We start from the raw sequence: 27,025 nt of genomic DNA on the forward strand, positions 1-27,025 counted from the left end.
ATATATTTACACATACACACACTGTGATGTAAACAAATTTTGTAGCAGGAAACTGAAAATATTATATACAAGAGTTCCATTATCGCAGCATGAAAACCTAAGGAACCCTTTGTAAATTTTGATTACATTTGGGCGCCCATTTGCTAGTCCATTTGCAGTGTAAAATATGTTTGTATATACAGTACTTTTATATGGTGAGTAGGACGTGGTAGCTATTGTACTTAATTTTTTATAAAAAAAAATACAGCTTGGATAGTAGTTTTGGCCAAACGTTTTGAGGCTGATACAAATAAAATTAATGGGGGTTTCTATTCCATGAATTAAGAAAATAAATGCATTCTCTGTGAATAATACAATATGCTCTTTGGTCAGCGCTGCAGCTAATGATTGGCAGCAGCGGTCACATGTCTGTCTGGTCATGGCAGATGTGTGGAGACCAGTGGAGGACACTGGCCTTGGAATAAGACTGATTATGATTTATTACATTATTTTAGGACATTCTGCATGACAAAACAAATATTGTCTGACTATATTCACTTATATAGCGCCATTAATTCAATAGTGCTTTACATACATCAGCATCACTGTCCCCACTGGGGCTCACAATGTAAATCCCTACCAGTAACATCTTGTTTTCTTCCATAGTCATCGCCTTCATCACCTTTGAGCTGAGGTTCTGCGCTCCATGTAATAACACAGATCGGGGTTTTCAAACGCTAAAGATCAGATACAATCTCTGCAGGCGTGCAACTTTACAGCATCTCCTAAATTGCAGTCACAGCCCTGTGTATACAGTGACCTTAATCTAGGCTCTGCTGTGTGTCACGTCAGTTCTTAAGCTGCGATCATCAGCAGATCTGGACGTGTCGTATACATCGTAATAGTGAGAGCAAACATCTGGAGCGCAGGGAAATGATCATTTGGACACATCCCATCTGCTTTTAAAGCTCTGTCCACTTAAAGGGAACCTGACACCAGACCAAAGGTGACCAGTATTTGCCCTTATTTTATGCCTCCTGCTTTCCTGAGTATTAAGCTTTTTTATTTTTTTTAATCTGCCATACGGCTCCAGAGATATGAGCCTTTTTATTTAGTGCAAAATGTTAAGGTCATTATCAAGGGGGTGTGGCCCACGGAGTTCCTTGGGGGCGTGTCTTGTGGGTGTCATGCATAATTACCATGTAAGCCACACCTACCTGGTAGACCAAAAATAACACTAAATTAAAAAAAAAAACCTGTGTCTCTAGAACAATTCGAGAGATGGGGGGGGGGGAAAAAGCTGATTCGGGTCAAGGGAGCGGTGGCAAATAAAATAAGATCAAAAACTGGACACTTTTGATCTGGTGGCGAGTCCTCTTTAAGTGGAGAGCATAAATTGCCAAGTCGGGTATAGGCACTCGGTGCACCCGTGATACAGCCAAGTAGCTTGGCGCAGATTCCTACCTATTTGCTTTGCGTCCATCTTCACCCTCTTCCTCCTTTGACTACCTCTTACTTTTTAAGCAAGTAGGCAAGAAGGTGCACTGAACTGCTCGACCTCGCGAAGGGTTCAACAAGGCCTGAGCTGGGTTTGAACAGTCATTTTATGCTTACAAATTCCCTTTAAAGGGTCACACAATTACGGCACAGGGGTTCTGATAACATTACATTAGGAAAAAAGCCAAAATGCTAATTTTTCATTTTTCAAAAGTTTTATTTTAGTGTTTATATTTCTTTTTAGTGTGTTCAGATATATTTTCTATTGTATCCACCGGGGAATTGTCACCAGTGTTGTTTGTGTAAGGTGTTTCTTTCTATGTATGAGGAATGTCTCCGGAGGGCAGTGTTGGCGTTCCTCCTCACCACGGCTGATTGTTGGCCTTAGGCAGGAATGGCAACCTGTGCTGAGCCTGCTGATTATTATCTGCATAGCAGAGACATTACTGTGCCGCTCATCTAACACCAAATTGTAGAATTAACTATTTACTGTGTATGGTTTTCTCATTTTATATTATTTTCACAGGAAGAAGTCACAGTTCCCGAAAATAACAGCTCAGAAACTGGACCTACAGAACCAAAGCAAGATGACTCTAAAGAGGTGTGTGCTCTCCTGCTGCTACGTTCCTAAAGACAGCCCAAAAGTCTGGGGGGTGAATCACTGACAAACATACAAGTTGATCAGATAAAAAAAATATATATAATTTCAGCTATTTAAGACCCCCCACAGCTCCAGTGCCAATACAACAGTGGTCCTCGCAGTGGTTTTGGGCCATATATGCTAACGTCTGCTCTGGGGCCAGTAACTGGCTTTGTAAGTTGCTGCTAATGTGTTAACGCAAGAGCTGTGGGGGATTTATAAAGGTGGCTAACCCCTGACAACCCCTCTCCACATTTCCCTATTGGCTGATAAGTCATTAAAGGGGTCTTCTTAAAGCTTATAACTAGTTATGAGCGAACACTACCATGCTCAGGTGCTCATAACTAGTGATGAGCGGGCACTACCATGCTTGGGTGCTTGTAACTAGTGATGAGTGGGCACTACCATGCTCAGGTGCTTGGTACTGGTAACTAGTGATGAGCGAGCACTACCATGCTCGGGTGCTCTGTACTGGTAACTATTGATGAGTGAGCACTACCGAGCTCGGTACTCGGAACTAATGATGAGCAAGCACTACCATGCTCGGTACCTGTAGCAAGCTGTTGGACACCCATCAAAAATAATCAGGACCCCCCCCCACTAGGAAACCCCTGCTTGCCAAACCCTTGATGTCTACGTGGCTCCCAGGTCCTCCCTGTGATCTCCGGTGCACGTTCCCGGCAGGTATGCTGCACGCTGCCTCCCCTGCTTCTGGCAAACACTCACATACATCAGATCACACACATCAGATCGCACACACTCACCACATCCTGCGGTACAGAATGCCAGATGGGTCGCAGTGCATTGGAGCACATGGAGGACTCGGCGGTGGAACGCATCACAGGTCCTGTTAGCATTCCACCCGCAGGTCCTTGTGCTCCACCGCACTGCGTTTCAGGATTCTGCCGGCCAGAAGAAATTGATATCGCTGGATGTAGTGAGAGTGGGCGTGCGATCTGATGGGTGATTGTGTGTGTGTGATCTGATGTGTGCGGGGGTGCGATCACTGCACGGACTCCTGCTCAGCGTCTGGTGAGTATGATTGCGGGGTGTCCACTGTCTATAATGAAGTGTCCTGCAGTATCTTTAACTTTTTTATCTGCACGGACACTTAATTATTGAACCTCGACTAGTGCTTATTTTTCGGGGTAGGGCTTATAATTTAAGCCTTGCTCCGAAAATGCTGAAAATACCTGCTAGGGCTTATTTTTGGAAAAACACGGTACATCTGGACGCTTCCGGCAGCGCAGGAACAGCTGAGTGTCCCGACCGATCTGATACTGATGACCTGTCCTGAGGATGGGTCATCAATATTAAAGTTGTGGACAACCCTTTTAACGATTACCCAAAATCTGACTAATGGGTTAGCCAAAAATGAGTAGTCTATATTGCATGCCGCGAGCCCATAACAGTTGTTTTCTTGTATTGGGTACAGAGAATGTTTGTTTCTTTTAACAAAGAAGAGTGGTGGCGGAGGCAACGTGCGGTGCAGCTGCAATCATTGCATGCAAAATTAATGCGTTAAGCTGTCACTTAACCCCGCGGCCTTTCATCACTGTAGCGCTATCTTCTATCCCTCACATAAAGCATTACGGGACAGAATCTATCTATTCGAGCCTCGACTTACCATCATTTTTCGTTAACGTTTATTTCCTCTATTCATAAAAGGCCCAGCATCAATGGGTTAATGCACATGGCCAACTCTGTAATTTCGGTTTCACATTGTGTAAAAGATGGCGTGGTCTGTTGACTCAGTCATCCATATAGCAGATTCCTCCTTGTCGAACATCCGGAGTCTGTATGACTCTATAGTAAGGAGGCATACAGCCTCCACTACTGCTGTGCATGCATTGTGCATACAGATCTACCCGGTGCATGAGTCCTGAATGATGGAATTTTGATATTGGTCATGGCTGTGCCATACATTGCAGTACTGCTCTATACCAGATGTCTCCGATGGATGGTTGTATACATTTGTGTTGCTTTAATATTTCAGATCATTGATAGCATCATTGAAGAAAGCCAGAAATCCAGTGCCATGGAGGAGAGCCCCAGTCCTGAAAACCTGGAAACAATAATTCTTGACGTCACGTCTGAAAAAACAAACCCAGAGTCGTTGGGTAACATCCCCGAGCTGGTGATCACGGAGACACCCTTACCCAATGATGCGGGGGACCTTCGCCATCAGGAAACTGAGGACTTGACTGGGACTAAATCCAGTCACTTGCCTGATGTCTCCATCCCCATCATTGAACAGTTGGTGGAAACCTCTAAAATTGCCGATATTATAGAACTGGCCGATCTAAAAATTACCGAAGAGGAGGACAGGCTTCAGGACAAGCCGGACGACCCGGAGGAGGATACGGAAAATAAGCCTATATCCGATGAAACTTCCGGTTCTGATATTGTAGAGCAGTTACCGCCGGCTAAACCACCCCGACAGATTAATGTGGAGCCAGATATTGTAGCAAGTACTAAGAAGTCTGGTCCAACACGTCCCCCACCTCCTGTATCTGTCCCACCACCTAGACCGCCACCACCTGCCCGGCCGGCACCACCGCCACGCAAGAAGAAAGGGGATGAGAATGAGAGCCCGAGATCTTCAGGACTGGAATGTGAGTGCATGTCTTGATCATTTCTTTTGTGAATTTCCCTTTTTGACTCAGTACTTTTACTGTTTGACTACAAATAGGGATGATCGAATACCTCGAATATTCGGTTACGCCCATATTCGACGAATAGGTCGCCGCTATTCGACTATTTGCGAATATTCGATGCGCAATGTATGTCTATGGGAAACCCAAATAGTTGCAGAATAGCAACTCTTCTGGCTTCCCATAGACTTACATTGCGCAGCGAATATTCGCATAGCGGTGACCTATTCGTCGAATATTCTCGAAGCCGAATATTGCCGAATATTTGCATTGTTCGATCATCCCTAACTACAAACTTTTACGAGGAACAATGTGGCCAAAATGACTCCTTCTTCAAGCCTTTTGCCTTTATTTCAACGAAACTGAAAGATTAACTTATTTTTTTTATAAAACTTTTCATATGTCCTAGTGACAAATTGTAGAGATTTTGGCTGGTGGGGGGCTGTCTGCTGAGACCATCCCACCAATCACAAAGGGTGGAGAAGACTTCCCCAGAGCGAAAAACCCCTTCGGCTGTAAGCGGTTCTGTTCTGCTTTTCTCAAGTAATGTTAGAGATGTCTGGACGTGTAGAAGTCTGAGGGTCTGTACACTCCCGAATAGGCTCTGTGGGGTCATCTGATCTCCCTGAATGTTCCAGTCTTACTCCTTGTGGAGGAGGGGGTCTCTGCGTTCTGACGAGCCCCTTGTCCTCTCCTTACCAGACGGGAGCTTTGTAAAATTTGTAGCCGCTGTGCCTGATAATGAGCCGCAGCCCTTTTAGTTTTCTGATTGCAATGGGTGATGAATCGGACCCCACAAGTCTAATTCTAATCACATATCCTAAGGGTAGTCCATCCTAATCGGAGTTCACGAAACCCCTGTAAACTCTTCGTGACAGTCACTTTTCTTTATTTGCACATATGCTTTTTCCTCCCCTTCTTCCAAACCGATACCAAGTATATGCAAGTTCTTTATTTTATTGGTTTTAAAAACAATTCTAAACTTCATTTGGTTTGTGCCATCATTTTCTGAGACCCATAACATTATTATTGTCCTTTCGGTGGAGTTATGTGAGGACTTTTTGTTGTTTTTTTTTCAGATCCTAGCCGATCAGACATTGATGACCTATCCTAGGGAGTGTAGTGGCCAACCTTTTTAAGTACTGATGCGTCTGGTGCAATCACAACCATGTAAACAACGCTGTCAGAGATTGATGGGGGCATCTACCGTATTTTCTTCGGCGCTCCATTGGGAGACCCAGACGATTGGTGTATAGCACTGCCTCCGGAGGCCACACAAAGCAATTACACTAAAAAGTGTAAGGCCCCTCCCCTTCTGGCTATACACCCCCAGTGGGATCACTGGCTCACCAGTTTTCTGCTTTGTGCGAAGGAGGTCAGACATCCATGCATAAGCTCCACTGTTTAGTCAGCAGTAGCTGCTGACTATATCGGATGGAAGAAAAGAGGGCCCATACTAGGGCCCCCAGCATGCTCCCTTCTCACCCCACTTGCGGTTTGTAAGGTTGAGGTACCTATTGCTGGTACGGAGGCTGGAGCCCACATGCTGTTTTCCTTCCCCATCCCCCTGAGGGGCTCTGAGGAAGTGGGATCTTTCCGGCCACCAAGCCCTGAGGCCGGGCTCCATCCACAGACCCATAGAACCTGCTGGATGTGGAGCGGGGAGTGCCGTTCAGGGACAAGGCCCTGCAACTTTCAGGTACTCTGTGTCCCCGTATGGCAGGCCACGCACACTCCAGGCTTGCTGGGTGTGCTAGTGCGCCGGGGACTGTAGCGCTGTGCGCTGGGCTTATAGTCCCTGCAGATTACTGGGGGACTTTACGTGTGGGGACCGCCGCGCCGACCGCCCCTGGAGCGGCGGCGCAGCTGCGACTTGTAGTGCGCCGGGGACGCGCCGACCGCGCTTTTGCGGCGGCGCTTCTAACTTTAGTCCCCGGCTTCTACGGCCTAGCGCCGCTTCGTTCCCGCCCCCACCCTGTCACTCAGGGACAGAGAGAGACGCTGTTCTATAGCAGCGCCGAGGGCTGGAGCCTTATTTGTATTCTCCAGCCCCCTTTACTAGACACAGTGGGCGCCGGGTTCCCGCTCTTGTCTCGGGCACGCCCTCGGCCCGCCCCTCTCCTCTGGACGCCGGCAGCCATTCCGGCACGCAGAGCGGGAAAACGGAGACACTGAGCTACCAGCACAGGATTCCGGCGCCACACACCCGCTTTTCTGCGGGCGGTGCGCGGCAACTAAAGTGCTGACCCACTAATGCCGAAGTGTCCTGTTGTACTTTTGTACGGTCGCTATTCAGGATGCAGACCTAGAAACAGCAGCAAAAGATCAGGGGTGCTAAAGCACAGACTCTATATGCTGCTTGTCTTGCATGTGCTGCAGTGTCATGTGTCCTTTATGCTTGTATGCTTTACATTGCACTGTAAGGGCTATTCTTGGCTGTCTACCCGCCTAGATGGCTAGACAGCGGCAGCAAACAGCAATGGTGCTAAGGCACAAGCTTTCAATGCTGCTTGGATTGCATGTACTGCAGAGTTTATTTTCATGCTTGTACATTCACTGCATGTCGCTATTCTTGGCTAATGCTCCTTGATGACTAGACAACAGCAGCAGAAAAGCAAGGGTGCTAAGGCACAAGCTTTCAATGCTGCTTGGATTGCATGTGCTGCAGTGGTTATTTTCATGCTTGTATGCTATACATTCACTGTATGTCGCTTTTCCTGGCTAATGCTCCTGAATAACTAGACAACGGCAGCAGAAAAGCAAAGGTGCCAAGGCACAGGCTTTCTATGCTCCTTGTACTGCATGTGCTGAAGTGTTTATTGTACTTCATGCTTGTATGCTATACATTGCACTGTACGGTCGCTATTCTTGGCTAATGCTCCTAGATGGCTAGACAGCAACAGCAAAAAAAAAAAAAAAAAAAAAAAAAGCATGGGTGCCAAGGCACAGGCTTTCTATGCTGCTTGTACTGCATGCGACTGTTCCAGGACCCCCAGTGTGTGCAATTACTCAACGGGGTCTCTGCTACAGGTGGCCAAAAGAACCACCTGTGATCCCTGTCCAGGGACAGGGACGGAGTTGCAGTTTCCGCTGATATATTGTCTGTGGCTATGACTAACATCTTACAGACTTTGCAGTCCAGACAGACCTTGGGCAATGTTGATTCAATGCCCCTGGCCACCCTGATTTCGAAACAAATCATGGCTCCAGGAGGGTCCCATGCATCCCAGGGTGCAGGCTCTGACACGGACGACAGTCCCAGACGGCCTAAGCGAGCTCCCTAAGAACGGCCCTCGACTTCATCACAGTACTCTCTGTATGATGAGGCAGACGTAGCTGTTCAGGACTCTGATCCTGAGACCGCTCTCAATCCGGATACACCGGATGGTGACGCTATAGTGAATAATCTTATAGCGTCCATCAATGGAAGGTTGGGTATTTCTCCCTCAACTCCTCCAGTGGAGGGGTCAGCTTCACAGCAGAAGAAATCCCTATTTCGGTATCTCAAGCGTATATTGAGTACTTTTCTGGTCACTCTGACTCCAGAGAAGCAGTCCAGAAACACCACGCTTATCCCGATAAGCGTTTCCCCAACCGTATTGAAGATACGCGTTGTCTCTTCCCCCCTGACGTGCTCAAGCGCTCCAAGGGTGGATCCCCCAATCTCCAGGCTTGCGGCTAGATCTATAGTTGCAGTGGAAGATGGGACTTCACTTAAAGATGCCATTGACAGACAGATAGCCCTATCGGCGGGTCGGTTGCCCCGGCATTCGCAGCCATAGAGGCACTCCAAGCTATTTCAGCTAGTATTGCGCAGAGGGACGCGGTCACATGTACATCTTGGCCGCAGTAGCGTCCTTCACCTCGCAATGTCGGCATTGCGACTCAAGCTGTTTATGCTGTCCTGGACTCTACGAGCCGTACGTCAGTGGCGTCCGCCAACTCCGTGTTGTTACGCTCCTAGTGTTAAGGGATTGGAGCAGATGCTGCTTCCACAAAAGTGCTTAACCAGATTGCCTTTATCTGGTGACAGACTGTTTCGTGAGCGGTTGGATTAAATCATTCAACTGTCCAAGGGTACGGATTCTTCCTTACCCCAGCTATCAAACAAGACCCATCAGGAGAAGGGACAGTCGAGGTTTCGGTCCTTCCCAGGCTCGGGCACGTCCCAATTGCCCTCGTCCAACAGGACTCAAAAGGCTCAGAGGGACGCAGGTTCCTGGCGGGCTCAATCACGCCCGGAGAAGGCAGCCGGAGGAACCGCTACCAAGGCGGTTTCCTCATGACTTTCAGCCCTCTCTCTCCGCGTCCGCGGTCGGTGGCAGACTCCCCCGCTTTAGCGACATTTAACTGCCACAGGTCAATGGCCGGTGGGTGAGAGACAGTTTGTCGCAAAAACTTCCTCACCGGCCGAGCCGAGGCTCTTCTGTAGGCAGTAGGAGTCGTAATCCCGGTTCCTCCTCAGGAACAAGAGACACTTTTTACTCCGATCTGGTCGGGGTGACAAAATAGGACGACTCCTTCCGTTCCGTTCTGGACCTTAAACTGCTCAACAAGCACGTGAAAACCAGGCGGTTCCGGATGGAATCCCTCCGCTCCGTCATTGCCTCAATGTCTCAAGGAGATTTCCTAGCATCAATAGACATCAGGATGCTTATCTCCACGTGCCGATTGCTCCAGAGCACCGGCGTTTGCTACGATTCGTTATTGAAGACGAGCATCTTCGGTTCGTAGCCCTACCCTTCGGTCTGGCGACAGCCCCACGGGTTTTCACCAAGTTCATGGCAGCAGTGGGACCACTCCCGCACTCTCAGGGTCATCCTGTGATCCCTTACTTAGACCATCTACTTGTCACGGCACTCTTTTAAGAGGCATGCCAACACAGCCTGAACATGGCGCTGGAGACTTCCCAGAGTTTCGGGTGGGTCCTCAACTTTTCAAAGTTAAACCCAATCGCTGGCATATCTTAGCTTGGGGTTTCACACTCTCTCAGCGATGGTGAAGCTTCCACTGGACAAACAGCGGTCACTACAGACGGGGGTGCAGTCTCTCCTTCAAGGAGACACCTCATCCAGAGGCAGTCCCTTTCACGCAGTTTCATCTGCGTCCACTTCAATAGAACATTCTTCGCTAATGGGAGGGGAAATCGATGTCCCTACACAGGAACGTCCCCCTTTCTCAGACGATCAAGGACTCTCTTCAGAGGAGTCCACTCTTCAGATCAATTGTCTGGAGCTCTGGGCAGTGCATATGGCCCTGCAAGACTTCCTGCAGTGGCTGGAAGGCAAACAGATCCGAATTCAGTCGGACAATCCACAGCGGTGGCATACATCAACCACCAAGGCGGACTACGCAGTCGGCGAGCCTCCCAGGAAGTCCGCCGGATTCTGCTAGGGGTGGAAGACAGAGCATACACCATATCCGCAGTTCACATCCCGGGCGTAGAAAACTGGGAAGCAGACTTCCTCAGTCACCAGGGCGTGGACGCAGGAGAATGGTCTCTGCACCCGGACGGGTTTCACGAATCGGCACAACAGCAAGGTCCCGGTTTTCATGACGATCAAAGAGCTCTGGCGACAGGCATCCCACGGTCGGTCAACCGTGGGCACTACCAGACCGGCCAGACTTACTGTCCCAAGGGCCGTTTCTCCATCTGAATTCTACGGCCCTGAACCTACTGTGTGGCCATTGCGTCCTAGATCCTAGTGTCCTCAGGATTATCCCACGGGGTCGTTGCCACCATGAGACAGGCTATGAAGCCCACGTCTGCTAAGATCTACCACGGAAGTGGAAGATTTTCTTTTACTGGTGCTCTGTACAAGGAGTGTCCCCCTGGCCATTGGCATTGCCTACTTTTCTTTCCTTCCTGCAATCTGGGTTGGAAAAGGGCTTGTCGCTCGGCTCCCTTAAAGGGCAAGTCTCGGCGCTATTGGTGTTTTTTTTCAGAAGCGTCTAGCACGACGTCCGCAGGTACGCACGTTCCTGCAGGGGGTTTGGTCATATCGTCCCCCCGTACGAGCGGCCGTTAGATCCATGGGATCTGAACAGGGTACTAGTTGCTCTCCAGAAGCCGCCTTTCGAGTCTCTGACGGATGTTTCACTCTCTCGACTATCACGGACAGTGGCCTTTCTGGTAGCGATCACGTCTCTTCGGAGAGTGTCTGAGCTAGCAGCGCTGTCATCCAAGGCTCCCTTCCTGGTGGTCCACCAGGACAAGGTAGTGCTGCGCCCCATTCAGGAGTTTCTCCCTGAGGTAGTATCCTCGTTTCATATTAATCAGGATATCTCCTTACCTTCTTTTTGTCCTCATCCGGTTCACCGGTATGAAAAGGATTTACATTTGTTAGATCTGGTGAGAGCACTCAGAATCTACATTTCCCGCACGGCGCCCCTGCGCCGCTCTGATGCGCTCTTTGTCCTTGTCGCTGGCCAGCGCAAGGGGTCGCAGGCTTCCAAAGCCACCCTGGCTCGATGGATCAAAGAACCAATTCTTGAAGCCTACCGTTCTGCTGGGCTTCCGGTTCCATCAGGGCTGAAGGCCCATTCTACCAGAGCCGTGGGTGCGTCCTGGGCATTACGACACCAGGCTACGGCTCAACAGGTGTGCCAGGCAGCTACCTGGTCGAGTCTGCACACTTTCACCAAACATTATCAGGTGCATACCTATGCTTCGGCGGACGCCAGCCTAGGTAGAAGAGTCCTGCAGGCGGCAGTTGCCTCTCCGTAGGGGAGGGCTGTCTTTGCAGCTCTAACATGAGATATTTCTTTACCCACCCAGGGACAGCTTTTGGACATCCCAATCGTCTGGGTCTCCCAATGGAGCGCCGAAGAAGAAGGGAATTTTGTTACTTACCGTAAATTCCTTTTCTTCTAGCTCCTATTGGGAGACCCAGCACCCGCCCTGTTGTCCTTCGGGATTTTTGGTGGTTTTTCGGGTACACATGTTGTTCATGTTGAATGGTTTTTCAGTTCTCCGACGTTACTTCGGAGTGAATTTGTTTAAACCAGTTATTGGCTTTCCTCCTTCTTGCTTTTGCACTAAAACTGGTGAGCCAGTGATCCCACTGGGGGTGTATAGCCAGAAGGGGAGGGGCCTTACACTTTTTAGTGTAATTGCTTTGTGTGGCCTCCGGAGGCAGTGCTATACACCAATCGTCTGGGTCTCCCAATAGGAGCTAGAAGAAAAGGAATTTACGGTAAGTAACAAAATTCCCTTCTTTCGCTTTATAAGACGCACCTGATTATAAGACGCACCCCCAAATTTGGTGAAGGAATAGAGAATTTTTTTAATAAATGGGGTCCGTCTTATAATGCCAGTGTCCGTCTGACAAATCATATAGGGTATATGTCCCTCATAGCCCCCCCCATCCTAAAATTAGCCCTCTGAATCTGGATATGGCCCAGTGATGCCACATGTCCCCTATGCCTGGCACACATCCTCTATGGCTGGCACACAGCCCACTGTGGCTGGCACACGGCCCACTGTGGCTGGCACACGGCCCACTGTGGCGGCACACGGCCCACTGTGGCGGCACACGGCCCACTGTGGCGGCACACGGCCCCATGTGGCTGCACACGGCCCCATGTGGCTGCACACGGCCCCATGTGGCTGCACACGGCCCCATGTGGCTGCACACGGCCCCATGTGGCTGCACACGGCCCCATGTGGCTGCACACGGCCCCATGTGGCTGCACACGGCCCCATGTGGCTGCACACGGCCCCATGTGGCTGCACACGGCCCCATGTGGCTGCACACGGCCCCATGTGGCTGCACACGGCCCCATGTGGCTGCACACAGCCCACTATTGCTGGCACATGGCCTCATGTGGCTGCACACGGCCCACTATTGCTGGCACATGGCCCCATGTGGCTGCACACGGCCCCATGTGGCTGCACACGGCCCCATGTGGCTGCACACAGCCCACTATTGCTGGCACATGGCCCCATGTGGCGGCACACAGCCCACTATTGCTGGCACATGGCCCCATGTGGCGGCACCCGGCCCCATGTGGCGGCACACGGCCCCATGTGGCGGCACACGGCCCCATGTGGCGGCACACGGCCCCATGTGGCTGCACACGGCCCCATGTGGCTGCACACAGCCCACTATTGCTGGCACATGGCCCCATGTGGCGGCACATGGCCCCATGTGGTGGCACACGGCCCCATGTGGCTGCACACAGCCCACTATTGCTGGCACATGGCCCCATGTGGCGGCACATGGCCCCATGTGGCTGCACACAGCCCACTATTGCTGGCACATGGCCCCATGTGGCGGCACCCGGCCCCATGTGGCGGCACACTGCCCCATGTGGCGGCACACGGCCCCATGTGGCGACACACGGCCCCATGTGGCTGCACACGGCCCACTATTGCTGGCACATGGCCCCATGTGGCGGCACACGGCCCACTATTGCTGGCACATGGCCCCATGTGGCGGCACACGGCCCCATGTGGCTGCACACAGCCCACTATTGCTGGCACATGGCCCCATGTGGCGGCACCCGGCCCCATGTGGCGGCACACGGCCCCATGTGGCGGCACACGGCCCCATGTGGCTGCACACAGCCCACTATTGCTGGCACATGGCCCCATGTGGCGGCACATGGCCCCATGTGGTGGCACACGGCCCCATGTGGCTGCACACAGCCCACTATTGCTGGCACATGGCCCCATGTGGCGGCACATGGCCCCATGTGGCTGCACACAGCCCACTATTGCTGGCACATGGCCCCATGTGGCGGCACCCGGCCCCATGTGGCGGCACCCGGCCCCATGTGGCGGCACACGGCCCCATGTGGCTGCACACGGCCCACTATTGCTGGCACATGGCCCCATGTGGCGGCACACGGCCCACTATTGCTGGCACATGGCCCCATGTGGCGGCACACGGCCCCATGTAGCGGCACATGGCCCACTATTGCTGGCACATGGCCCCATGTGGCGGCACACGGCCCCATGTAGCGGCACATGGCCCACTATTGCTGGCACACAGCTCCCTGTGTTATATATCGCCCCATGCTGCTGCTTTTAGGAAAATAAACTTTCCTTACCTTCTCCAGCATTGTCCTGTCTGTGTCCCCTCCTCGGGGTTGATCTCCAGCCTCCTGCATTTCCTGGTTCTCGGCCGGTCATGTGATCGGCACGGCAGAGTGAAATCTCTTGTGCCTTATCACAGCAGCAGGAGGGAGGCCTGGCAGACACGCTGGAGGAGGTGAGTAAAAAGTTTATTACTTTACTGTTTGCAGCAGCATAGGGGACATAGCTAACACGGGGGAGGGGGCATGTGCAATCAAAGAAGGGGCAGGCAGATATAATATACACTGCTGCCCCAGCCTATCGCCGCGGTGCACTTTCAGCACCATGGTGGTGGACAGCAGCTGTGCATATTATATGAGCGGGTGCAGGAGATCAAAGTCTGCTGCTCCCAGCTTTCACAAGTCCCCCAGCAGAGCTCCAGAGCTGCCCGCACCTCCCCTGGACTCTGTAGTGTGTGTATATATATATATATATACACCCCCCCCCCGTATATTCGGATTATAAGACGCACCCCCTACTTTCCCCCAAAATTTGGGGGAACAAAAGTGCGTCTTATAAAGCGAAAAATACGGTAAATGGATAAACAAGTCAAGTGATTTTTGTGGAACACAAAAAAAAATCTGTACAATTTTTTAGTAATGTTTTGCACTCTGATAACAATGAACACTGGCAGTGATTTTTCATGGACTTACATTAATGAGTTTGATCCATGATTCAGATCAAACACAAACATTTCTCCATTTCTGTTTGTTTTATGATCTGCAAAAACACAATCATGTGAACAGCTACATAGAACATGTCCCTATTATAATCTATCTGTGAAAAATACCGAAAGTGAATCTGTCAGCAGGTTTTTGCTATGTAATTTTGGAGCAGCATAATGTAGGGGCTGAGCCCCTGAATCCAGTGATGTCACTTGCTGTTCTGCATGCTGTCATTTCAATACAATCACTGCAGAGCCCAGAATACTGAGCTGTGTATAACTCCGCCCACACCACTGATTGGCAGCTTTCTACCTATACACAGAAAGCTGCCAATCAGTGCTGAGCAGGGCTGTGGAGTCGGTAAGCCAATCCTTCGACTCCTCAATTTCTCTTGCACCGACTCCGACTCCTACATATATTGCTTATAGTTAGGTGAAAAATTTATTGTAGTACATGAACATGTGTATGTGAACATCAGACATTTAATAACTTTTATGATACAATAATCAATATATTTGGATAGAACATACAATATATTTATTGGATACAACTTTAGAACACAAAAACTGTAATAAATTGTAAATATGTAATACACTATGTAATATACAGTAGATTACATATATATCTTGTGTGTATTTATCTTGTGTTTGTATATGTATGTATATATATATATATATATATATATATATATATATATATATATATATATATATATATATATTACATATTTACAATTTATTAGTTTTTTGTGTTCTAGAGTAGTAGTATTCTAATAAGTATATTTTATGTTCTATCCAAATATATTGATTATTGTATCATAAAAATAATTAAGTGTCTGATGTTCACACTGTACTGCAATAAATTTTTCACTTAAATATAAGCATTATACTAAATGTTATTATTTAGTAAAATATTCAGCACCTTCTGCATTGCACTACTGTCCCCAATTTATTATATATTTTAGGAGTCGGAGTCGGTGCATTTTATACCGACTCCGACTCCACCAAAATGAGCTCCGACTCCACGACTCCGACTCCACAGCCCTGATGCTGAGGGTGGGGTTAAGTAGATCAGGAAGCTTGAGACACCTAGTGCTGTACTGGTGATAATCTCCTAATAATAAAACACTGATTTTATTGAACCACAGCCCAGTAAGTGACATATTCGTGGAATCAGGCTCTCAGCCCCTATGTCATCCTGCTCGCTCAAAACAAACCAAAAAAACAAAACATTGAGTTAAATACCACAAAATGCTTATTGTCATAGATTACATTCTGAGTGGCGCTTGAAAAGCCGGAGAGCGTTCGTTATTCTTTTACCTTCAGCAATTATGATTTTTGTCAGCGCGTTATAAGTTTAATGAGCCTTTAAAACCTTTTATGTCTCACTGCTGTAGAAGTTATCGACAACTTTATTTTGCTCGGTTAACTTTTAGTGAACTCTACAAAATGTTTTACTACAATTCTGCACTGTAGAAGCAGATTACCGTCCGCGCATTGCGGAGTTAGCGCAGGCGTACCGTATGGGTACACGGGAGGCGCAGAATTGTGAATGCAGCTCTGGAAGTGTCAGTGTTTTGTGGGCAGAGGGCACGGTCAATCTTTGTATACCTCCCTGATAACTTTCTACTCCAAAAACGTGCATGGTGTGATTATTTCAAGATTTATTGCACAATATACAGTACAGACCAAAAGTTTGGACACACCTTCTCATTCAAATAGTTTTTTCTTTATTTTCATGACTCTCAAAATTGTAGATTCACATTGAAGACCTCACAACTATGAATTACCACATGTGGAATGAAATACTTAACAAAAAAGTGTGAAACAACTGAAAATATGTCTTATATTCTAGGTTCTTCAAAGTAGCCACCTTTTGCTTTGATTACTGCTTTGCACACTATTGGCATTCTTTTGATGAGCTTCAAGAGGTAGTCACCGGAAATGGTTTTCACTTCACAGGTGTGCCCTGTCAGCTTTAATAAGTGGGATTTCGTACCTTATAAATGGGGTTGGGACCATCAGTTGTGTTGTGCAGACGTTTGGTGGATACACAGCTGATAGTCCTACTGAATAGACTGTTAGCTGCTTTTTTCTTGCCATAATACAAATTCTAAGTAAAGAAAAACGAGTGGCCATCATTACTTTAAGAAATGAAGGTCAGTCAGTCCGAAAAATTGGGAAAACTTTGAAAGTGTACCCAAGTGCAGTGGCAAAAACCATCAAACGCTACAACGAAACTAGCTCACACGAGGACCGTCCCAGGAAAGTAAGACCAAGAGTCACCTCTGCTGTGGAGGATAAGTTTATCCGAGTCACCAGCCTCAGAAATCGCAGATAACAGCAGCTCAGATTAGAGACCAGGTCAATGCCACACAGAGTTCTAGCAGCAGGCACATCTCTAGAACAACTGTTAAGAGGAGACTTTGTGCAGCAGTCCTTCATGGTAAAATAGCTGCTAGGAAACCACTGCTAAGGACAGGCAACAAGCAGAAGAGACTTGTTTGGGCTAAAGAACACAAGGAATGGACATTAGACCAGTGGAAATCTGTGCTTTGGTCTGATGAGTCCAAATTTGAGATCTCTGGATCCAACCACCGTGTCTTTGTAGAAAAGGTGAACGGATGGACTCTACATGGCTGGTTCCCAACGTGAAGCATGGAGGAGGAGGTGTGCTGGTGTGGGGGTGCTTTGCTGCTGACACTGTTGGGGATTTATTCAAAATTGAAGGCATACAGAACCAGCATGGCTACCACAGCATCTTGCAGCGGCGTGCTATTCCATCTGGTTTGCATTTAGTTGGACCATCATTTATTTTTCAACAGGACAATGACCCCAAACACACCTCCAGGCTGTGTAAGGGCTATTTGACTAAGAAGCAGAGTGATGGGGTGCTATGCCAGATGACCTGGCCTCCACAATCACCAGACCTGAACCCAATTGAGATGGTTTGGGGTGAGCTGGACCGCAGAGTGAAGGCAAAAGGGCCAACAAGTGCTAAGCATCTCTGGGAACTCCTTCAAGACTGTTGGAAAACCATTTCCGGTGACTACCTCTTGAAGCTCATCAAGAGAATGCCAAGAGTGTGCAAAGCAGTAATCAAAGCAAAAGGTGGCTACTTTGAAGAACCTAGAATATAAGACATATTTTCAGTTGTTTCACACTTTTTTGTTAAGTATTTCATTCCACATGTGGTAATTCATAGTTTTGATGCCTTCAATGTGAATCTACAATTTTCAGAGTCATGAAAATAAAGAAAAACACTCTTTGAATGAGAAGGTGTGTCCAAACTTTTGGTCTGTTCTGTGTATGTAGTATGAATGAGTTTCTTACTATGTATTTTATTAGATGGGGACCTATTGCCTCTAGAACTGTTAAATCATTTAATAAAACTGCAATATTGGGGGAGAGGATGGGTCCTCTTCACACTGTACTGGTTTATTTAGGGTTTTTCACAATTGATTTCCTGACCCCGATGTTTATTTCCAGTTACAAAAGACGCCTTTCTTGCCGGAGGGCTGCTGTCTCCCAATGCCATTGCAGAGGGTTTAGGCCGGGACTCGCAGCCGTCCTTGGATCTAGCCAGTGCGACCAGTGGAGACAAAGTAGTGACCGCTCAGGTGAGTGTGCGATGAGATGGCTACTCTGGTCTGGACATTTATACCTGCATATCATGTATATGACCAGCATATTTACAGCTGTATTCCGTTGATGTCAAACATTTTTTTTTTTTGCCCCATATAGCGTAGATTTGGGTCCCATCCAATAGGACCTGGATCTAGTCACCGCCATCAATGCAGAGGCGATTGGCATTGCCATACATTTGTACTACAAATTCTAGCCCCCCCTCCATTGACATTGGAGAACAGTACAGCCCTGTTGTCCAGATCGGTGCAGGACCTGCATTGCCCATACTTTTTTGGCATAACCTTTGGCTATAGATAGGGGTTCCCATGTAGAGCTGTGGTCATTAAACCACTTCCAGGATGCTGTAGGGATAATACATCCCTATTATAAACGTGCCCTGTTCAAATTGCTGAGTACCACGTATTCCTCTCAAGTCATCTTGGCGGAGCCTCAGCGATTATTGCTTTGCATGTCCTAGGTTGCAGCACACCGACACTGCCTTGATTGATGTCCTGTCCAGCATGTTAAGTCAGCGCTACCGATGAGGGACGAGGCAAAAAGGGCATTCGAACAGCGATTAGGCCTTAAAGGGGTTGTCTACTACTTTTGACTTTGATTGCCTATCCTTAGCATAAGTCATCCATGTCTGATCGGGAGCGGTCCGACACGCCGCACTCCCACCGATCAGCTGTTCTCGGTCCTGCCTCCTGCAAAAACCGCCTCCTATTGATATGAATGGGAAACTAATGTCCAGGCCGCGGCCGCTATCAGAAGACGGAGCAGCGCCAGAACTGAACATTTCCAGCTTCTGCCGCTGGGACAGAGATCAGCTGATTGGCGGGGGCGTCGCATGTCAGACCCTGGCCGATCAGACATTGATAACCTGTCTTAAAGATAGGCCATCAGTGTCAAAATAGTGGACAACCCCTTTAACTAGTCCCCATTTCTGCACCACCTAGAGGACTATTGAAGGTTTAATAACTTTAGTTTTGGTAAGAGCAGCATTGAACAAGGATTCCTAGGAGCCAAGTAACATCCAGGCCGGGGTAGAATAACCACCAAAAGTATTGTGCATATACCATAGATCTTCAGTATGACTAGTTATTCATACATAAAGGTTTCCAAGGTCTTGGTCACATAAGGATCATTAAAGGGAAGCGGTCACCTGAAATAACTTTTTTTTTTTCAGTGGTTATAGTGGTGATCTCAAGGTAAATAGCAATTAAATCCTGTATAGTGGTTTACTGGACCAGTGGCTACAGGGAGGAAATTAAATGATATCCTCCCTGTAGCCGCTTGCTTACAGTCACCGTGGCAATGCAGGCAATTATTACAGCCAACTCACAGAAAATTTAAAAATAAATAATTGCAGAAAAACAAACAGCAATTACCAACAACAGGTCAGATTAGCAATGCACTACAGGATGCAGCCGGCCCCCATAACAAAGGTGGGGGCTGCACAGGAGCCAAATACTAATGCAACAAGCACTCACAACCTACCAATTCATAGAGGTGTGATTGCTTAGTATTATAAATGCACACTGATAAGGCTTGTATAGAGCGCCAGTCACACAGGTACGTGCGATGCACGGCCTATTGATGACACCCATACAATTTGATCACAATCCTGTCTTATCTGTGTGCATTAATACTAGCAGCCACCTCCTCCATGAATTGATAGCTTGTGAGTGGCTATTTTCATCAGTATTTTGCGCCTGTGTAGCCCCCTCCTTTATCATGGGGGCTGCTGCATCCTGCTAGTGCATTGGTAATCTGACCTGGTGGTTGTATCTTTTTCTCTGATGATTAGGCATCACTCATTACACAGTGGCTAATCAATCTCCAGCACATTGATGGTCAGCCGGCTCTGCAGCTTGTGTGTGTGCACATGACAAACTTCTTACTGCATTGGCCCGATAACTAAGTGAGCAGCTGCAGGGAGAATATAACTTCATTTTCTCCATGTAGCCGCTGGTTTGGTAAACCACTAGATAGGGTTATTACATGATTATCAATATATCTGCAGGTAATTTGCATTTCTTTGTCGCTCCATTGGGAGACCCAGACAATTGGGTGTATAGCTTCTGCCTCCGGAGGCCACACAAAGTATTACACTCAAAAGTGTAACCCCTCCCCTCTGCCTATACACCCTCCCGTGCATCACGGGCTCCTCAGTTTTATGCTTTGTGTGGAAGGAGGCACACATCCACTCACACATCTCCATGTTAGTCAGCAGCAGCTGCTGATTGTATCGGTTGGAAGAAAAGAGGGCCCCCACGAGGCCCCCGGCATGCTCCCTTCTCACCCCACTAAGTCGGCGGTGTTGTTAAGGTTGAGGTACCCATTGCGGGTACGACGGCTGGAGCCTCATGCCGTGTTTCCTTCTCCATCCCTGAGGGCTCTGGTAGAAGTGGGATCCGAAGCGGTCATCCAGGTTCTGGGACCGTGCTCCCTCCGCAGCCCCTGAGGGAATCTGCTGGACAGGAGCTTATCTATACTCAGGGACAGGGCCCTGCATCCACGAGGTACTCTGTGTCCCCATGGGGACTGTGTATGGAGCGCCTGGTTTCCAGACGCCGCATCTGACTGCTGAATTGTGAAGACCGGGGACTACCGCGCCGACCGCGCCTGCTTGTCGGCCGCGGTATTAAATTTAGTCCCCGGCTTCATCGCGGCCTAGTGGAAAAACTCCCGCCCCTGGGCCTGTCTATCAGAGATAGGGGCGGGACAGCCGACCTGACGTCGGAGTGAGGGCCGGGGCATCCTGTATGCTTCCTCCCCACTCACTGATCACTGTGGGGACCCCAGATTCCCGCACTTTTTCTAACGCCGCCCATGGCTTCACTCCTCCCCTGAGAGCTCCGGCAGCCATCTTTAGGACATTCTGCCGGTGGAGAATCACAGAGAACAGCTCTGCAGCTCTGGGAGACCAGGCAGGGACTCTGGAGCGCACACACCCCGCTTTTTAGCGGTCGGTAAGCCGCACCGATCACTCGGTGTTGGTCCCCTTGGGTGCCGGTATAGATACGTATATATATATACTTATTTCTGTTCGGCCGGGCTGTATACCCTTTTTTCTATATACCCTCAGTGATCACGCTCCTAGGACACAACAGCATGTCGGTCACAAGGAGCAAGGGCACTAAAGCACAGGGTTTTTTTGCGACATGTACCTCTTGTAGGGCCATGCTACCTGCGGGTTCCACCTACCCTCACTGTGAGCAATGCTCGACCCCTGTTACGCTTGCTCAGCCGGAGCCTCTGTCACTAGTGGGCCCCTCGGCTCAGGCAGACCCCCCTGCTTCCACTGTACAGGTGGCAGCGACAGAGTTTGCAGTTTTTGCTGAAAAGCTCTGAGTCACTCTCACAGTCCATGGCTCAGTCTATGGACAAATGGTCTGCCAAGTTGCTGGAAGCCCTGCAGTCCAGACCGGTCCTTACACAGGCCCCTGACCCTGATAGATCGGCGCCTCCAGGTCCCTCTCGGTACACCCCGGCCGGGGTGGACCCTAGGTCTCACGTGGAGGACTCCTCCACGGACCACAGTCCCAGACCAGCTAAGCGGGCTCGCTTGGAATCTTCCCCGACTTCCTCACGCTGCTCGGGTTCCCAACTTGAGGACTCTCTGGAGGACGAGGCGGAGGTTCCAGCTCAGGGCTCGGACCCTGATGTTGCTCTCAATCTTGATACACCTGAAGGGGACGCCTTAGTAAATGACCTTATCTCGTCCATCAATCAGGTGTTGGATCTATCTCCCCCGCCTCCACCTATAGAGGAGTCGGCCTCTCAGCAGGAGAAACACCAGTTTAGGTTTCCCAATCGTACACGGAGTGCATTTTTTGATCACTCTAACTTCAGGGATGCCGTCCAGAAGCCCAGAGCGGTTCCGGACAAGCGCTTTACTAAGCGCCTTACTGATACACGTTACCCCTTCCCCGCTGACGTAGTTAAGGGTTGGGCTCAATGTCCTAAGGTGGATCCCCCAGTCTCCAGATTGGCGGCTAGATCTGTAGTTTCGGTTGCAGATGGCTCATCACTAAAAGATGCCACTGACAGGCAGATAGAACTCCTGGTGAAATCCATCTATGAGGCCACGGGAGCATCTTTTGCCCCGGCTTTTGCAGCCGTGTGGGCACTCCAAGCTATCTCAGCTTGTCTGGCTGAGATTAATGCTGTCACACGTACGTCTGCCCCACAGGTTGCATCTTTAACCTCTCAGGCGTCTGCGTTTTCTTCCTACGCCATGAACGCAGTCCTAGACTCTGCTGGCCGTACAGCGGTGGCATCCGCTAATTCGGTTGCAGTCCGCAGGGCCATGTGGCTGCGTGAATGGAAGGCAGACTCGGCTTCCAAGAGGTTCTTAACCGGTTTGCCGTTTTCCGGCGAGAGATTGTTTGGCGAACGTTTGGATGAGATTATTAAGGAATCCAAGGGAAAGGACTCCTCCTTACCCCAGTCCAAACCTAAGAGACCTCAGCAACGAAAAATTCATTCGAGGTTTCGGTCCTTTCGTCCCTCCGCCAAGCCACAGTCCTCTTCGTCCAATAGACAGGACAAAGGCCAGAGGAACTCCTATGCGTGGCGGTCTAAGTCACGCCCCCAAAAGACCGCCGGAGGCACTGCTTCCAAGGCGGCCTCCTCATGACTCACGGCATCCCCAAACCGCATCCTCGGTCGGTGGCAGGCTCTCCCACTTTCGTGACGCCTGGTGGCCACATGTTCAAGACCGATGGGTGAGAGACATCCTGTCTCACGGTTACAGGATAGAGTTCAGCTCTCGTCCTCCGACTCGTTTCTTCAGAACCTCCCCGCCCCCCGCGCGAGCAGACGCACTTTTTCAAGCAGTGGATGCTCTGAAAAAAGAAGGAGTCGTGACCCCCGTTCCCACTCAGGAACAGGGTCGCGGTTTTTACTCCAACTTATTCGTGGTGCCAAAGAAAGACGGCTCATTCCGTCCCGTTCTGGACCTCAAATTGCTCAACAAACACGTGAGCACCAGACGATTCCGGATGGAATCTCTCCACTCGGTCATCGCCTCGATGTCACAAGGAGACTTCCTCGCATCGATCGACATCAAAGATGCCTATCTCCATGTGCCGATCGCACCAGAACATCAACGCTTTTTGCGTTTCGCCATCGGGGACGAACACCTTCAGTTCGTGGCATTGCCCTTCGGCCTGGCGACAGCCCCTCGGGTTTTCACCAAAGTCATGGCATCCGTTGTGGCGGTCCTGCATTCTCAGGGCCACTCGGTGATCCCCTACTTAGACGATCTCCTAGTCAGGGCACCTTCTCGGGCGGCGTATCAACACAGCCTTTCCGTCGCTCTGGAGACCTTCCAGCAGTTCGAGTGGCTCATCAACTTCCCAAAATCCAAGTTGACACCGACCCAATCTCTGACCTATCTAGGGATGGAGTTTCATACACAGTCAGCGGTAGTCAAGCTACCACTAGACAAACAGCTGTCACTGCAGGCAGGGGTGCAGTCTCTGATTCAGACTCAGTCACACCCCTTGAGACGCCTCATGCACTTCCTGGGGAAGATGGTGGCAGCGATGGAAGCAGTGCCCTTCGCGCAATTCCATCTGCGCCCGCTCCAGTGGGACATTCTCCACAAATGGGACAGGAGGTCGAGCTCTCTCGACAGGAACGTCTCTCTTTCCCTTGCAACAAAGACGTCTCTTCAGTGGTGGCTTCTTCCCACTTCTCTATCACAGGGAAAATCCTTCCTGCCCCCAACCTGGGCTGTGGTCACCACGGACGCGAGCCTGTCAGGGTGGGGAGCGGTGTTTCTCCATCACAGGGCTCAGGGAACCTGGACTCCGATAGAGTCTTCCCTGCAGATCAATGTCCTGGAGATAAGGGCAGTGTATCTGGCCCTATTGGCTTTCCAGCAGTTGCTGGAGGGCAGGCAGATCCGTATCCAGTCGGACAACGCCACTGCGTCAAGCCTTCCAGGAAGTCCAGCGAATTCTGCAGTGGGTGGAAGCCACAGCATCCACCATCTCCGCAGTTCACATACCAGGCGTAGAAAACTGGGAAGCAGATTTTCTCAGTCGTCAGGGCATGGTTGTGGGGGAATGGTCCCTGCACTCAGAAGTGTTTCGAGAGATCTGTCGCCGCTGGGGAACGCCGGACGTCGATCTCATGGCGTCACGGCACAACAACAAGGTCCCGGCCTTCATGGCACGATCTCAAGATCACAGAGCTCTGGCGGCGGACGCATTAGTTCAGGATTGGTCACAGTTTCAACTGCCTTATGTATTTCCTCCTCTGGCAATGCTGCCCAGAGTACTACGCAAGATCAGGTCCGATTGCCGTCGCGCCATTCTCGTCGCTCCAGACTGGCCGAGGCGGTCATGGTACCCGGATCTGTGGCATCTCACGGTGGGTCAGCCGTGGGCGCTGCCAGACCGCCCAGACTTGCTGTCGCAAGGGCCGTTTTTCCATCTGAATTCTACGGCCCTCAACCTGACTGTGTGGCCATTGAGTCCTGGCTCCTAGCGTCTTCAGGGTTGTCTCAGGATGTCATTGCCACTATGAGACAGGCCAGGAAACCGACGTCCGCCAAGATCTATCACAGGACTTGGCGGATTTTCTTGTCCTGGTGTTCTGATAAAGGTTTTACTCCCTGGCCTTTTGCCTTACCCACTTTTCTTTCCTTCCTTCAATCCGGAATGGATAAGGGGTTGTCACTTAGTTCTCTCAAAGGGCAAGTATCGGCACTCTCAATATTCTTTCAAAAGCGCCTGGCCAAGCTTCCGCAGGTCCACACGTTCCTGCAGGGAGTTTGCCACATAGTCCCACCTTACAGGCGTCCGCTGGAACCCTGGGACCTTAACAGGGTGCTAACGGCTCTTCAGAAACCGCCTTTTGAGCCGCTGCGGGATGTCTCCTTATCGCGTCTTTCGCAGAAAGTGGCATTTCTAGTAGCAGTTACTTCACTCCGTAGAGTGTCGGAGCTTGCAGCACTGTCATGCAAAGCCCCCTTCTTGGTTTTTCACCAGGATAAGGTGGTTCTCCGTCCTGTTCCGGAATTTCTCCCTAAGGTGGTATCGCCTTTTCATCTCAATCAGGATATCACCTTACCTTCATTTTGCCCTAATCCAATTCACCGCTTTGAAAAGGATTTGCACTCATTAGATCTAGTGAGAGCACTCCGTTTCTACGTGTCTCGCACAGCGCCCCTGCGCACTTCAGATGCGCTTTTTGTCCTTGTGGCTGGTCAGCGTAAGGGTTCGCAAGCTTCCAGGTCAACCTTGGCTCGGTGGATCAAGGAACCGATTCTTGAAGCTTACCGTTCTTCGGGGCTTCCGATTCCTTCGGGGCTGAAAGCCCATTCTACCAGAGCCGTGGGGGCGTCCTGGGCATTGCGGCACCAGGCAACGGCTCTACAGGTGTGTCAGGCAGCTACGTGGTCTAGTTTGCACACTTTCACAAAGCACTATCAAGTGCATGCCTATGCTTCGGCAGATGCCAGTCTAGGTAGGCAAGTCCTTCAGGCGGCGGTTGCCCACCTGTAAGAGGGAGTCGTGTCGGCTCTTGTTATCGAGGTATTCTTTTACCCACCCAGGGACTGCTTTTGGACGTTCCAATTGTCTGGGTCTCCCAATGGAGCGACAAAGAAGAAGGGAATTTTGTTTACTTACCGTAAATTCCTTTTCTTCTAGCTCCTATTGGGAGACCCAGCACCCGCCCCTGTTCCCTTCGGGCTAGTTGTTCTTTTGTGTACACATGTTGTTCATGTTCAATTGTTTCATGGTGTTCAGTTCTCCGAACATCCTTCGGATTGAATTTACCTTAAACCAATTTATAAGTTTCCTCCTTCCTGCTTTTGCACCAAAACTGAGGAGCCCGTGATGCACGGGAGGGTGTATAGGCAGAGGGGAGGGGTTACACGTTTGAGTGTAATACTTTGTGTGGCCTCCGGAGGCAGAAGCTATACACCCAATTGTCTGGGTCTCCCAATAGGAGCTAGAAGAAAAGGAATTTACGGTAAGTAAACAAAATTCCCTTCTTCTTGAAGTGACCTGTTCCCCGTGGTATGTGTACCCTTTATTTCTTCATGGGTTGCGTCTCACTATATCTCACCCAGGTGCCTCAATCCCGGAGCTGCTCTTGGAATATTTGTGTTACAAACTGATTGTAATCCGGAGTTCAGAAGACATTTTACAATTTTTGACCATTATTTCCAGATTACATTACTTTTCCTGAAGAAGAGCACTGCTACTTTATCTTTGTGAACCGAATATGAAATATTTGGAAGTGTCTCTTCCTGCGCTCCGCAGTGACATAGTCCAGTCTTGCAAAATTTCTTATGAACTTTTGTTTTTTTCAGGAAAACGGAAAGGCAGCAGATGGACAGCTGTCCAGCAACCCAGCCGAGAGCGCTGGTCCCCAGAGACCCCGGTCCAACTCAGGAAGAGAGCTTACCGACGAGGTGAGGCGTATCCTCCTCCTTGCCTTTTAGTTATTTTCTTCTCTCTTGGCGGCTTCCGTGATTCACTGCCGTGTTCAGATGCTGATGTTCTGCGCTACACGCAGCGCGTGGATTCACATTGACTTGCCCCATTATACACTATGTTTTTGTCATTTAATGCCCATCTGAAAATTCCAACGCGTTTTTGCCTCTATTTTGCATGTGTTTTTGCATACATTTTTCAGTTTAATTCAGTGGGTGAAAACCGCAGGCAAAAACGCTGAAAGAATTGGCACACTGCAGAATATTTTCTGCACCAAATCTGCAAGGTAAAGAAGCAACATGCGCACAGCGCTTAAGAATTCTCATTGACATAAGGATTTGTCTGCAGTTTTGTGACAAATCTGCACTGAAAAACTCATCAAAAAAGCAATAAAAATGCACTGTGTGCACACAGCCTTACACT

The 27,025-nt window shown here is 49.5% G+C and overlaps 1 protein-coding gene across 1 annotated transcript in view; it reads left to right on the forward strand.

The window, feature by feature from the left end:
• The window catches only part of WDR44 (WD repeat domain 44), a 163,273-nt gene that overhangs the window by 74,357 nt on the left and 61,891 nt on the right, over window positions 1-27,025 (forward strand). Inside the window, exons 3-6 of the mRNA XM_075323720.1 lie at window positions 2,003-2,077; window positions 4,113-4,731; window positions 18,003-18,133; window positions 26,479-26,580. Of these exons, the coding sequence (XP_075179835.1) occupies window positions 2,003-2,077; window positions 4,113-4,731; window positions 18,003-18,133; window positions 26,479-26,580 (927 nt within the window). The remainder of the gene's footprint in view (window positions 1-2,002; window positions 2,078-4,112; window positions 4,732-18,002; window positions 18,134-26,478; window positions 26,581-27,025) is intronic.

The sequence above is a fragment of the Anomaloglossus baeobatrachus genome, chromosome 9 (assembly GCF_048569485.1).
Source record: "Anomaloglossus baeobatrachus isolate aAnoBae1 chromosome 9, aAnoBae1.hap1, whole genome shotgun sequence".
In the NCBI taxonomy this organism is placed as follows: domain Eukaryota; kingdom Metazoa; phylum Chordata; class Amphibia; order Anura; family Aromobatidae; genus Anomaloglossus; species Anomaloglossus baeobatrachus.